This window comes from Calcarisporiella thermophila (assembly GCF_041956535.1).
Source record: "Calcarisporiella thermophila strain CBS 279.70 unplaced genomic scaffold VTP21scaffold_24, whole genome shotgun sequence".
Classification (NCBI taxonomy): Eukaryota; Fungi; Calcarisporiellomycota; class Calcarisporiellomycetes; order Calcarisporiellales; family Calcarisporiellaceae; genus Calcarisporiella; species Calcarisporiella thermophila.
Window position 1 is genome coordinate 129,073 of NW_027192214.1, and position 13,465 is coordinate 142,537.

The 13,465-nt window shown below is 51.9% G+C and overlaps 7 protein-coding genes across 7 annotated transcripts; 5 read left to right on the plus strand and 2 right to left on the minus strand.

Annotated features, from left to right (window-relative positions):
• Positions 1-292: 292 nt before the first annotated feature.
• Positions 293-2,380, plus strand: VTP21DRAFT_5840 (uncharacterized protein; the record flags this gene model as incomplete). Its single annotated transcript, XM_069396405.1, has 6 exons — positions 293-391; positions 469-563; positions 653-1,151; positions 1,250-1,432; positions 1,503-1,589; positions 1,679-2,380. 6 exons carry the CDS (start codon positions 293-295, stop codon positions 2,378-2,380), a joined length of 1,665 nt encoding a protein of 554 aa, XP_069247495.1.
• Positions 2,381-2,863: 483 nt separating this feature from the next.
• Positions 2,864-3,387, minus strand: VTP21DRAFT_5841 (uncharacterized protein; the record flags this gene model as incomplete). The annotated part of the gene is made up of 3 exons (XM_069396406.1): positions 2,864-2,898; positions 3,018-3,218; positions 3,282-3,387. The coding sequence occupies 3 exons, from the start codon at positions 3,385-3,387 to the stop codon at positions 2,864-2,866; spliced, it is 342 nt and encodes a 113-aa protein (XP_069247496.1).
• A 516-nt stretch (positions 3,388-3,903) lies between these two features.
• Positions 3,904-4,374, plus strand: VTP21DRAFT_5842 (uncharacterized protein; the record flags this gene model as incomplete). The annotated part of the gene is made up of 2 exons (XM_069396407.1): positions 3,904-4,041; positions 4,093-4,374. The coding sequence occupies 2 exons, from the start codon at positions 3,904-3,906 to the stop codon at positions 4,372-4,374; spliced, it is 420 nt and encodes a 139-aa protein (XP_069247497.1).
• Positions 4,375-4,846: 472 nt separating this feature from the next.
• VTP21DRAFT_5843 (uncharacterized protein) lies at positions 4,847-5,748 on the plus strand (the record flags this gene model as incomplete). The annotated part of the gene is made up of 2 exons (XM_069396408.1): positions 4,847-5,048; positions 5,126-5,748. 2 exons carry the CDS (start codon positions 4,847-4,849, stop codon positions 5,746-5,748), a joined length of 825 nt encoding a protein of 274 aa, XP_069247498.1.
• A 112-nt stretch (positions 5,749-5,860) lies between these two features.
• Positions 5,861-6,417, plus strand: VTP21DRAFT_5844 (uncharacterized protein; the record flags this gene model as incomplete). Its single annotated transcript, XM_069396409.1, has 2 exons — positions 5,861-6,149; positions 6,215-6,417. 2 exons carry the CDS (start codon positions 5,861-5,863, stop codon positions 6,415-6,417), a joined length of 492 nt encoding a protein of 163 aa, XP_069247499.1.
• Positions 6,418-6,892: 475 nt separating this feature from the next.
• VTP21DRAFT_5845 (uncharacterized protein) lies at positions 6,893-9,156 on the minus strand (the record flags this gene model as incomplete). The annotated part of the gene is made up of 6 exons (XM_069396410.1): positions 6,893-7,626; positions 7,711-8,184; positions 8,251-8,316; positions 8,384-8,584; positions 8,649-8,663; positions 8,739-9,156. 6 exons carry the CDS (start codon positions 9,154-9,156, stop codon positions 6,893-6,895), a joined length of 1,908 nt encoding a protein of 635 aa, XP_069247500.1.
• A 194-nt stretch (positions 9,157-9,350) lies between these two features.
• VTP21DRAFT_5846 (uncharacterized protein) lies at positions 9,351-13,451 on the plus strand (the record flags this gene model as incomplete). The annotated part of the gene is made up of 12 exons (XM_069396411.1): positions 9,351-9,582; positions 9,651-10,054; positions 10,128-10,227; positions 10,298-10,356; positions 10,422-10,488; positions 10,557-11,263; positions 11,337-11,413; positions 11,481-11,593; positions 11,657-12,113; positions 12,172-12,280; positions 12,347-12,511; positions 12,576-13,451. The coding sequence occupies 12 exons, from the start codon at positions 9,351-9,353 to the stop codon at positions 13,449-13,451; spliced, it is 3,366 nt and encodes a 1,121-aa protein (XP_069247501.1).
• Between the last annotated feature and the right edge of the window lie 14 nt (positions 13,452-13,465).

Below are 13,465 nucleotides of genomic sequence, written 5' to 3' on the forward strand. Positions count from 1 at the left end.
TTGCATAGGGTCCACAGCCCCAACCCTTTCCAGCGTGACTTTTGAAAAATTGATGTGGCTTGTCAAGTGATGTCACACAGTGACGCAAGAGTCAACAAGGTGTAGGAATAATTTTGACCGGGAGCCCGTCGTTTTTTTTTTTTTTTTTTCATCGCGACTCTTATCCATCTGCCTTTGATTTTATACTATTTCTTTTTTCTCGTGTTCAGGAGTGCATACTATTTCCAGTTTTTCTTCAGAAAGAGATACGCATCCCTGTTTGCAAGCATCTTAATTGCAAATCTCAAAAGCTATGTCGGACACACAACCCGAGACGAACAGCAATCATAAATACGGCCCGGGTCAGATCGTTCTTGCAAAGCTGCGGGGATATCCTTGGTGGCCTGCAAAGGTAGGATGCGGGAACACGGATCTTCGACGTGTCTCTTGTTTCGATGCTCACTTTTGTTTTTATTTATGGCTCCAAAGATTCAAGATGAGGGCGAAGTTCCCAAGCGGGTCTTGAAGCAGAAGCCCAAAGATGCCAAGCTATACACGGCCTTCTTTTTTGGATCCCTGGACTAGTAAGCAGATATTTTTATTTTGGATCGCCTTTTGCTTCTGATGCCTTATCAGTGTGCCATTCCACTCACTCATGTCTCTCCATTATTAGCGGATTTTTCTCACGGGACCAGCTGCGACCGTTTGATGCCGCGGAGGAGGAGAAAAAATTGAACGCCAAAGTTTATAAGAAGAATCAATTGCTCGAAAAATCGTTCCGGCAGGCACTAGATCCAGAACTCTTCCAGAAAGAATGGGAGAAGGTGCTGGAGAGAGAAAAGAAATACGAAGAGGAAGGGGAGGAGGATGAGGAGGAGGAGGAGGAGGAGGAGGAGATGCAGGAGGAGGATGGGGGAAGAGATATGGATTTCGAGGAGGATGAAGATACCGTGAAGAAACGCAAACGGGATCGGCTTAATAAGCTGGCTTCGCGGCGGCGCACGGAAGCCGCCGAAGAGGAGGAGGAGGAAGAGGAAACAAAGACCCCGAAGCGTCGGGCGAGTCGAGGCAAGGCAGAGAGCGCGGGGCGCACTTCGTCAGCGAAGAAGAGGCAGCGACAGATTGTAGATTCCGAAGAAGAGCAAGAAGAGGCCACACCCAAGAATAAACGTGTATGTTGCTTTCATCAACCATGTTTATTCTGGTTCTTTATTGTGAAGGGAATAATTTTTCACAAACGATTTTAATTTTTGGTTTTCCTCGCTTATAGCGCAAGTCAACTTCGACCTCATCCGCAAGCCGCTCATCAAGGAAAAACGAAGCCACTCCCGACGAAAGCCCAGCAGAACCTAAATCCTCGGCCAAGAAGGACATGGCGGTTCAAGAGGAAACCCCCAAAGAGCGGCTTCTCCGACTCCGACACCGGTTGCAGAAGTTTGTGTTCAAGGATTCGGTAGGGCGGATAGGATTGGTCTTCCAATGTATGTTCATGGGTATCTAATCATGCTGCCTCATGTTGACAGGATAAGAGGGAGCCCGACGATTTTGTTGCGATGGATAATGCCCTCAAGAAAGTGGAAAAATTCGAAATTGATCTCGACATGCTAAGGGTAAAAGAGGAATCTTCTTCCTTCCTGTTCATCTCTGGTGCTAACACATCCATTGACCTTCCACTCCCCCCCCCCCCTCCCCCGAATAGGAAACTAAAATCGGCAAAGTGGTGAAGCGCATGTGCAGCCTCGATTTCGGCCCCGACGACAAGTTCAATCTAAATGCTCGCTCCAAAGTATTACTTGCCTCGTGGAAGGAGATGCTTGGTCGAGCGGAGGCGGAGAAGAAGCCAGAGAGCAATTTGGAAGAGAAGACACGGGAGGGGAGTACGGAGAACGGGAACGGACCGATAGCCAAGGAGGAGGTGCCGAAGGAGGAAGGAGCGGCAGAAGAGAAAGAGGAGTCCGAGGAAGTCAAGCCTGGGGGACAGGAGACCAAGATGGAGGTAGATGGGCAGCCGGCCAGCGTTGATGACCAAGCCTCTGCGGAGGCCAAGGCCAAGACGGTGCCTCCCGAACCTGCCCACGCGAGGGATTCGTTGACAGGATTGAACTCGGAAGCGTCGCAGAAGCCGACGGCAGAGCCTATGGCCGCATCTAACCCTGCCGTACCAGAGAACCAGGCCGTTGTCGAAACTCCATCCGAATCCAACCCACCTAACGAGAAGAATGAAGCACAGCCACGATTTGTCTCAGTAGACGACCCCAAAGCACACGAAGGGGGAGGCCCGCCCCAGAACGAGAGCGCAGGGCTAGAGACACATAAGCCCAAAGAATTGGAGACTCAGCCGCCGCTCCCAAAGCAGGAGACTGCGCAGACGAACGGCTCTACGGAATTGCGAGAGGACTGAGCCCCTTGCATTTGCCCTGAGCTACCCGTGACTTGGCATGAACTGAATATGATTTCTAGCGTTGTAACAATGTGAGGTTTAAAAAATGGCTATAGTTTTTTTTTTTCTTATAGTTTAGGTAGGCACTCTTTTCTCTTATTTCTTTCTACACCCTTTTGTGTAAGCTTTTCTCCTTTTTTTTGTGAATGTTTCTTCTTTTTCTTCTTCTTCTTCTTTCTCCTTTATATATAAAGTTTCATTCTTCCTCTTCTCCCTTCTCCACCTCCACCTATTCCTCCTTCTTTGCTCCCTTGATTCTTCTTCTCACCCACCATTTTAACCGAAATTGTTAAATGTACGAAAAAAACACCATTCTCTTTTCCCTTCCCCTTCCCCTTCCCCCCTCCCTCTCTTCCTCCCGTCACCTTTAATATTACTAACGTTGCAGGCTTCTCATGATTATTTCTTTTTTATTAATGAAACCGTCCCTATCGCTTTTTTCTCTTAACGTTCCAGCTCTCTTATTTTTGCTACGTGTGCTACGAGGACATAATAATATGTTATAGTTTGAAGTTTCATCCGGATCCACATATGAACTTGAGAGATTCCTTTGCGGGAATAACCGCCGCATTCTCTGCCGAGGATGGGAGAGACCTACCTCGTAGGGTAAGAGAGGAAAAGGCAGGCGTAACACCATAAGCGGCAATTTCTCCAGTTGGTATGCAGAGAGATGAAGCGAAGAGCTGAGGCCAGCTCTGCCTGAATTGGGACGGATAAATCCAATTTCCGACTGTGATCTGTGCGATAGGGGCAAGAGGGGGAGAGGGGTTCCCAACGCGGACGCGGCCGCGGCACAAGCCTGAATCCACGGCCGCTGGAGCAGGCGCTAGCGGATGCGAAGACGGCCAGCCGCTCGGCTAACCTCTACTGCCGGCGCAGAAGCAAAGGGATGGGCCGGCGGTGGAGCCGGCCACGAAAATCGCCAAATTGCTTTGGCCCAGTGATGTGTATGGCACAGCTTCCTCCATGGCCTGGGCGCACAATCCAATCGCTCCGAGCATGGTGAAAGGTCGCCTATGGAGGCGCGTTGGCCGTGGTTCCAATTCGGTCGGGACCCTCGTTTGGCTCACTCGAGCCGCAATCCCGAGGTGATTTCCACAATGCTTCTGGCTGCCGAGGTTTGAGTTTGCGTGATCCACTAGCAGGGGGCGAGGGGGAGAAGGAGGCCAATTTCCCGAACTCTCATGCGAATCTGACTCCGCAGGTTTCTCTTTAGATAAGCGTGCGGGGTAGCATCTGGGGAGGGGACGGAGGAGGGGGGGGCGGGCGGCGGCGGGGATGACGAGAGGAGCTCCCTGCTATCCTGCTTGCGAGAGAGGCCCGTAGCCCTGCGGCCGACTCCTGCTGAATCAGGAATTTCACGTGGCCGCCCCCTCTCGAGAAGCAAAGCTAAACTGGGCATCGGCCGCCGAGCCAAGGGCAGGCCAACCCCCCGCCGCCTCGCGGTGCTTAGTGATAAACTTAATCTTGAGCAAAAGCCGCAGATGGTTTGGTGTGTCTCCTCAACAAACTTTGACACGATGATTCAGAGGTTTCTGCCCACTCGAGAGGAGCGGATTGCCGTGGTTGAGCGAGAACGACGAGAAGGAGACCTAGGGTGCCCTCCCAGGGTGAAACCTGGGGTTAGGCAATGGCTTTTCATATGCCAAACACCCTACTGTCATTTCAGATAGCTTTTTTCTCATGTGGGAAAGCGTGACGTCAGCAAGGGGGGCATGGGGGGCCAAATGAGGACTGGAAAGCTGACATGGGCGCAGGAAAAAACGGCGCCGGAGACTGGCGCTGTGCGGGGGTGCGGCACGGACGGCGTCGGCCAGGCTGCTGCTGCCGCCGCCGCCGCCCATCACTCGATGCCGATGGAGGGGGGGCGGGGGGGCGGGCGATGCCGGAGGTTGCAGGTCTCCAAATTGGCTAAGGAAAAAAATGCAAGACCTCCAAGCCACCAGTGTCTCTAGTCCAAAAGGAGGGGGTGTCAACGTAATCGTGTATAAAAAAATCCCTCCCAAAAAAACTTCAAATTACTCTTCGCTCAAAAAGGGTGAGTGTTCGTTGTTAAAAAGGAAGGTGAGAAGAAGTCGTTTGAATCTTCCATATCTCCATTTGCATGTGAGTTGCGAGCTGGATCCCCCGTTGCCGCGGCTCCAGCATTCCCCCCGCCGTGCCTTAATCATTCCCCCATTCCCCCCATCGAGCCCTGGCTCTCGTCCATTGTTTTCCCTTTTTTATTTTTCTTTCCTCTGTTGCAATGGCTTAACCCACATTTTATTTCCATATCATGCCGTCTGCTTTATCTACGTTTTTTCTCTCCTTTTCTTCCTCTGTGGTGATTCAAAAATAACAGCCTACTGATCCTCGCCTTTTTTCTCCCCCTTCCCCCTTGTTTATTATAGACTCTTGCTTCGCACCAATACAAATATCAGCACAGCCATGAGTCAACGGAATATCGACGGTGTTCCTGGCCAGGCGGCCTTCTCCGCCTCCGGCCTGGCGGACGACCCGCGCGGGGCCAAACGCGAGCATGAGGATATCGTCGAGGCGGGCTCCGACTCGGACGACGACGACGAGCGCCCAAAGGGCGCTAAGCGCACATCCATGGGCCGCCGAAAGATCCGGATCGAGTACATTGAGGGTGAGTCATTTAATTTTCCGAGCGAGATCATGCGATTTCTCCTCGCGGGCGACTAATCTCGTGCTTTGGCCTGCCAGATAAAAACCGCCGGCACATCACCTTTAGTAAGCGCAAGGCGGGGATCATGAAAAAGGCCTACGAACTCTCCACCCTGACGGGCACCCAGGTGCTGCTCTTGGTGGTGTCCGAGACGGGTCTCGTGTACACCTTCACCACCCCCAAGCTGCAGCCCCTGGTCACGAAGCCCGAGGGCAAGAATCTGATTCAGGCATGCCTCAACGCCCCCGATCCCGCCTCCTCCTCCATGTCCATGTCCTCGCAGCAGCAGGACCGCTCGCCGCCCTCGCGGCAGGCCGGCGCCTACGGCTCCGCCGAGGCCGGCGACAGCCTCTACAATGCTGCGGCCGCGCAGGACGACCGCCGCCAGCAGGTCCAGCCGCCCCCCGCCCAGATGCCCCAGCAGGGTTCGGCCCCCCCGTCCAGTACCTATCTCTCGTCCATGGGCTCCTACGCCCACGCTGGCTACGCCCCCATGCCTGGCATGCCCGCCAACGTCGCACAGCAGTACCTCAGCTCGGCACAGTACCCGCCCTACCCCGCCTCCTCCGCACAGCCCTCCCTATACGGGCAGGGCACAGGGCAGTATCCGCCCTCCCACACCTATTGGGGGGTGGAGTCGAATGGGGCGCAGAAGAAGTAGGGGCGAAGGGGATGGGGCCGAGGCCCCCGCACCCCCACCAAAATATAGCACATGTACAATTCTGTTTAGGGGGGGCCGGGGAGGGGGGATTTCTCGGGAGGAAACAGCCTTGATGATATTCCATAGTGTCCTTTCATTTTTGTTCTCTCTATGTCTTCTTGCTCACCCACTTTCTTTCTTTGTCTTTTGCTTTGCTTTCTCCCATTTTTTTTTTTTCTGTTCCTCTTCTTTTTCCTCTTTTCTTATTCCTTATATTTCCCTTTCTCTCTGTTTTCATATATACTTCCTTTTTTTTTCCCCTTCTCTCTCCTCTTTTCTTTTATTTGGGTTAAGTTTGGCATATTTGTTGTTTATTATTAAAGTTTCCTTGCTATGCTCATTCGACGCTGAGAATGTTCTCTGTGCTGTGCCAAGAGGGGGAGTTTGCTTGGCAAACAAGATTTCTCCCCCCCTTTCGCTTGGACAGCAAAGATGTATTTAGGGTTGATAGGGGCCGTCCGGTTAAGGAAAGAGGCGGTGGGGGCGAGGAGGCTTGCGTGCTTCACTATGCGTGAAGACCGAGAAGCGGAGGGGCCCGATGGGCTGCCAGCCAGATGGCATTCAGCGCCTGCAGGCCCGGCCCTGGAGGCTGGCGGGGGAGAACGGCCGCGCATCCGAGGCGAATACTAGCGGGGGAGGGGAGCACCAGCCTGAACGGGCGCCGCATTAATCCTCAAACATGCAAGGATCCAGGGCAGCATGGCCTGTGTGAGAGGCGAGGGCCTCGAAGGGCACCATAGACCCCCCCCCGACCCTCCTCTTCAGCCGCTGAAACCTCTCATGATTGAGCCACCGAGTTTGGAGCTGAGTAGACTGGTTGGGAAGCAGGAGCATAATTGAAAGATACCGAAGCATAGATTCGCGTAACAGGGCGCGTTGGGCAGCCCGTGCCGCATGCTCCTTCCCCTGGGTCATCCAGAGCCGCAGGCTCATCACCGCTAGTAGATTGAGATGAGGAAGATACAGAACAGGGTCAGGCGCGTGGGGGCTAGCCCATTCGCATCATGGCGAGAAAAGGAGAAATCAATGTCTATTGAATTGGATAAATTAAAAATAAAAAAGTACATTTGGAAAATGGAAAAAAGAGAATATAAAGATGAAGGCTTTAAAACACGCTTCCCAATGCCTCGAACCAGCTGATCAGACTAGGATCAGTACGGGCAAACCGGCAAAATTCTTCATATGAGATGTAATCTTCATTGACCGGTGCAATGTTGGAAAAGGTGTGCTCCACCATCTCATCAATGGCTTCCTGAGTCAAGGTTTCCAGGATCGGGTAATTGCCGGCCGCAAGCTCGTCTCCCTCCACCACGTAGTCCATGTGCTGCGGCTCATCCACTCCCTCCATCCCATTCACAGCACCCTCCATGCCCCCGCCATCTTCCTTCTCTTCCTCATTGCTCCGCTCCTCCCCCCTTTCTCTGTCTGGAATCCTCCTGTATGTTTCCACAAGCGGGTCTGAGGACTCGGGCGGCTGCTCTTTCTGGTTCGCGGCCATCCCTTGAGCTCTGGCTAGCCGCCTCAGTCTCTGCCTGCGCCTTCTTGTCCTCAGCTCCATATCCTCTGCCATTCCTTGCTCCTCATCCTCGCTCTCTCCCTGGCTCAGCCCTCCATTTTCCTCGTCGTCGTCCTCGGGAGGTGGCGGAATGGGTGCGGTGAACGCAGAGGACACCGGCTGACTCGCGGGGAAATTGAATAGGTCTAGCTTCTCTTCCTGCATCGCCCGCATGACATCCCGCACCAACTCCATGCTCAGCTGGAAATACGCCCGGAACATCCGCCCAAGCTCATCGCGCGAGATTCGCCCATCGTCGTCCAAATCGTATCCCTTGAACACATCTTGATACAGAAACAAGCAAACTCGTTAGTTTTGCGCACTCGTGGACAAAAAGAAATGGGTGAACACGGGAGTGTTCGGCCTACATTTGATCTTTTCCTCCAGATTCCCCTTGCAGAGTATGGAGAGCCCACATACCAACTCGGGGAAATCGATTATCCCATCGTGGTCCTGGTCGAAAAAGTTGAAGATGCGGTCCGTGATCAGATTGCGTTCGACCCCCAGCGGCCCCAGGCATCGCTCAAAGGTTTCGCGGTCTATACCACCCCCATTTCCCTCGCCACCACCCGTGTCACCCGAATTCGAAGACATCTCCCCCGCCTCCTCTTCTTCCTCTTCCTCCTCCTCCTCCTCCTCCCCCGCCTCTCTCCCCTCCTCCTCTTCTTCTCGTACGGCACCATTGGCCAATCCCTCCGCTGCTTCGTCTTCCTCCTCGTCTTCAAACCCCTCTTCGTCCTGACCCAACTCTGCGCTAATGGTGGGCTTTGGTTTCCGACGCCGATGCGTGGTGGAAAGCGAGTGAAATTGCTCGTAGAGAGCGGTAAGCTCCACTTGATCGACTAGGACGAGGAGGCAAAAAAAAACATCAAGCCAGGCCCAAAAGAAATATATAAAAATGAACTTACAGTGCGTTTTCTTCTGAAGCTCTCTGATTTTTTCCAGATTCAAACTTGTGAAATTGGAAGGTTTTCCTGATACATTAAAAAGCCTGGGTCAGTTCAATTGTAGGATGGCATGAATGTCCATCATGACACAAACCTGGATAGAATACATCCAAAACGGCATTGCGCGGATTGGCAAGAGGGGGTATTGGAATGCGAATTTTAAGGAATACATGCGTTTTTATATGGCAGTCAGTCGCCTCACATTGCTCACACAAGTCGTAATCGACACAATTGGCGCAACGGTATCGGATCCCGCGAATGGGCGTGACCGAGCAAGAATTGCAAGTAATCCCTCCTGGAATAGAGCAACAGAATCGCATCAATGCCTTAGAGTGTGGAAAAACGCCAAAATAACTTACGATGTATGTAGCCGTCTGATTCATAGCCAAATGAGTTGAATAAAATCGGTTAATATTTCTGAGTGTAATAATGAATGCCAGCTTTGTTACCCTTTCTCGCTTGATCTTCTGCAATCGCGTAGAGTAGATTAAGTAAGTTGGTGTTTTCATTCTCATCTTTGAACAGGTCCATCAGATTGTTTTGTATGCGTTGCACATTGCCGCCTGCGGTGGCCGCAGCCGCAACGGCAGCAGCGACAGCGCCGCCAAGCTCTTCCTCATCGACTCTTCTCTGCTCATCCCAAAACCAAGGCCACCATCGCCGTGACGGGGTTGCGGAAGAGGAGGAGAGCGAGAAGTGAAACGGCCTTCGGCGCCGACGCTGACGGCGGCTGGGCGATAAGGGAGGATTACGGTGGTGATACCAAGCAAGTAGGGTGACTCCTGTGAGAACCCCACTGAGGTACAGGAGGGTGCTGGCAGAGATATGGAAGGTGGGTAACCGAGACGTCGTGGCCGTCTCAACCATCTTAAGAATCCTAACGCAAGCTCAGTTGTATTGCTGAAGCACTTTGATTTCGGGCCAGATGCAAAATGTGGCAAAAAAAAAGAAAATATTGCTAAGCCGCAATAAGCCGTTTTGGAAATATTCTAGAGAAAAGCTGCACCTACCCGCCTCTACTTTCTCTTAGCGGCTGTTCTTAGTCAAGCAATGTCCAAGACATGCAAAGTACATTACTCGTCAGGAACAATCCCCGGTCTCTCTGCTTACGGCCCGTCCAGATATCTGGCGATACGCCGGCAAGCGTCCTAGTGTTCGAGCAATATCACGGCTCGGTGGACCCTAAATGTGTGGTCCGGCTGGTTCCTGTCGATGAATTTGACGTGAGCAACTACACTTATCTTAATGCACACCCTGTCTACGGATGCCTTGGGCTTATTCACGTCAATAACGGTAACACATTCCCTCCATTCCCCTTCTAATCACACGACTCTCCTACATGATTTTCATTGATGACACAGAAATTTTCTTGTCCGTCATCACCGATTGCATTCATCTTGGCAAGATCCGACCCGGAGAATCGGTGCACCGCATCACCGATGTGGCATTCTATTCGCTCTCCAATGGTCTGTGGGATGATGTCGACTCCTACAATGCTCGGTCTTACGATGAGGATGATGACGGCACTCCAGTGGCCCATCCCTGCAATTCGCTCAAAAAATTATTTGCCAATGGTAGCTACTATTTCTCGTCCGATTTCGATCTAACACGAACAGTCCAGGCGCGCATTACATCGGGCGTGTTTGATTTGCACGCCTTCGACGACCATTTCCTGTGGAACTGGTATTTGCTGAAGGAACTGTTAAAATTCAGGGAAAATTTGAGTGGGGACGAAAAGATACAGTTGGACCGAGGCGGGTTTTTGGTTAGTGCTTGTCTTTCGATCCATGGAAATGCATAGGTTTGTCATATCCATATGCCCCTCTGCTCCATTGTAGGTGCTTGCGATTCAGGGCTATGTTGGGATATCAGACACTTACATCGATGGACATAGAGCCCAATTATCTATACTGTCAAAGCTGAGCTGTAAACGCGCCGGTATAGTCCACCTGTGCCTCTTGGTTGAAAACTAGAGTTAATCCCCCTCCCTCCCCCATGGTCCTTGTAGGCACACGATTCAATACTCGAGGAATAGACGATGATGGGAATGTGGCAAATTTTGTGGAGGTGCCTATTTGATTTGCGCACTGAAGACGTCACCCATCCACTAACGCGTAGGTTGTATTGATTAGACCGAGACCATCTTGCAAACCGACCAGTGGTGTCTAGCTTACACACAAATACGCGGGAGCGTGCCTGGTATGTTGAATTTGCTCTCAAACTTTCCCCAAGCGTGCCTTGTTCTCTAATCGTTCTTCTCGATACAGTCTTTTGGGAGCAGCAAGGGATCCAGGTGATGAACCACCGCATCAAAATCTCACGCGGCGCAGATGCAACCCGCCCCGCCAGTGAAAAGCACTTTGCCGAGCAGCTTTCACGGTATGGCCGAGTCCACGCAATCAATCTACTCCAGCAGCGCGAGGGCTCCGGAGAGCTCACCCTCAGCCAGGCCTACGAGGCACAAACCCGCCTGCTCCGAGCCCAGGGTATGGACGTTTCCCTCACCAACTTTGATTTCCATTCTGAATGCCGTGGGGGCAATTACGAGAATGTGTCGTCATTGATCCGGCGACTGAACCATCTTGTGAGCGAGTTTGGCTACTTCTTGGTGGAGGGGGAGAGGGATGCGGTGGTGTTGGAGCAGAGTGGCGTGTTTCGGACGAGCTGTCTAGATAGTCTAGATCGTACCAACATCGTGCAGAGCGAGTTGTCGCGCCAAGTGATTCTCCACCACTTGAGGAGTCTTGGTCTGAGCTCGGAAGGGCTGCTACAACATCACTCGATGCTCTGGGCGGAGAATGGGGACGGCCTCTCGCGGATTTACGCCGGCACAGGTGCGCTGAAAACCACCTTCACCAGGACGGGCAAGGTGTCCTTTGCGACCCTGTTAAACGATGCGACGAAGAGCGTCAATCGCTTTGTGATAAACAACTTCCAGGACAAATCCAAGCAAGAGTCCATTGATTATTTCTTGGTAATGTCCAGCACTGAATCGCTTCATGAGTGTATTTGGAGAGGCTCACTTCTTGGCCATTTCTGTGCTGTAGGGTAAGCTCATGAGCCAGAAGGAAATTATGATACACGACCCTATCCATGAAGCAGTTGCTAAAGACTTGCTCACAAGGTAATTGTCCATTGCCCATGGTTGGAAGTCCTAAGCAATATTTTGAATTTCCATTGGTTTCCTCTAGAGCCGCAGAATATACCTCCACGAAAAAGATCACTATTTTCACCGGCACCTACAACTTGAACGGCAAATTACTAGGCACAGAAACGCTAGATCCCTGGCTCTGGGGCCTCGATTGTAACTCTATTTTGGTTAAAGTAAACATTTGAGCACGTGGCTGATTTGCTTTTACGATGGTAGCCGCCCAGGATCCCGAACTCTTCGCCATCGCGTTTCAAGAGATTGTCGAGCTCACTCCGCAACAGATTGTCTCTGCCGATGTGGAGAAGTTGGTGTACTGGGAGAAACAGACCGAGCGAATTCTTAATTCTTCACCAAAGCGCTCTTCCCCACGACATCGATACATCATGATTCGCACAGGGCAGCTAGTCGGAGCTGCGCTCCTCATATTCGCACGAGAAGACATTGTGCCCTTTATAAAAAACGTAGAATGCTCGATGAAAAAAACCGGATTGCGCGGAATGAGTGGCAACAAAGGTGCAGTGGCGATTCGACTCGACTTTGCCGACACGAGCTTGTGCTTCGTGACGGGCCACTTTGCCGCGGGACACTCCAACTACGACGAGAGAAATAATGACTATCGGACGATCTCGGAGGGGCTGGCCTTTAAGCGTGGTAGAGGGATTGCCGATCATGAGTAAGTGGGGCCCATTCCTCTTCTCTAATACTGAGTTTTTTAACGCATGAGTGACTAGCGCGGTAATATGGGCCGGAGATTTTAACTATCGAATCGGCTTATCCAACGAGGACGTCCGATATTATGTGCAGCAAGGGAATTTGCTGGAGCTGCTCAAAAACGACCAGGTATTATTGCCTAACCTTTCATCGAGCTCGCTTGGCCGTGAGGCTCAAACGATTTTTTTTTATTAGTTACTTCAACAAATGCAGCTTGGTCAAGTTTTCCAAGGGTTTGAAGAGGGTACCATCACATTTGATCCCACCTACAAGTACGACAACGGCACCCACCATTACGACACGAGCGAGAAACAGCGAATACCGTCTTGGACCGACCGGATTCTCTATCGCGGAAAACCGGTATCATCAAGACTTCCACCCAAAAATAAAGCGATATACTGATTTTTCTTTTAATGATCATTAGTTACGGCAACTGGGTTATAGCCGTGCAGAACTCTTGGTGTCGGATCACCGCCCTGTAATGTCGCTCTTCGAGGTTGACATCCTGGTGATAGATCACGCAGCCAAAGGGAGCCTTATGAATCACCTGTATAAGGAGAAAGTGAAGGAAGCAGCTGGAAAGGTGGCGGCCCTCAGCGGCATTCCTCCCCAAGAAAAGAAGGCGGTGGAGAGTAGCTTGATGGACACGGGACCACCAACAGGGGTGCTTGTGGACTTGAGTGTGGATGAGGCGGAGGAAGTGGAAAGTCTGCCGCTTCCGAGTTCACAATCGTTCCGATGGTGGGAGGTTGGACGGGATGCTCATCCACCAAAGGGGGAATCGAGAGCAACCACATCGAAGAAGAACCCATTCCTAGACGACGAAAGTGAGGAGGAGGGATGGATCGAGGTCAAGCAATGGGAGGGAGTTCGCCCTGCCCCCTTGGCCCAAAAACAGAGGAAGAAGAAGAACCCATTCTTGGACGAGGACGAGGAGGTCGTATGGAAGGCCGAGATAGCAAGCGAATTTCAAAACAGCGATAGAAACATGGCGCAAGCCAATTCCGCTACTACATTAGGGGGCGAGTGGTGGGCCGTAGAGAAGCAGCAGTCGTCGGGGGCACGGGCCACAGTCAGACCGCTTGTAGAATTGCATGAATCTCCTGAGAAGCAGGAGAGCACTCAAGCACCGAACCCGTGGAAAGTATCTAGCGGCAAGTCACTACTAGATGACGATTCTCCGATGGGGGTGATAGACCAAGAAAGGGGAGGAGGAGTGGAGGATAAAAGGGAGGAGGCGGGGGTCGTGGAGGAGAGAGGGACGAAGGATGTATTCGCGTTTTGGGCCTCCAAGGCTTAGCATATTGATTAATT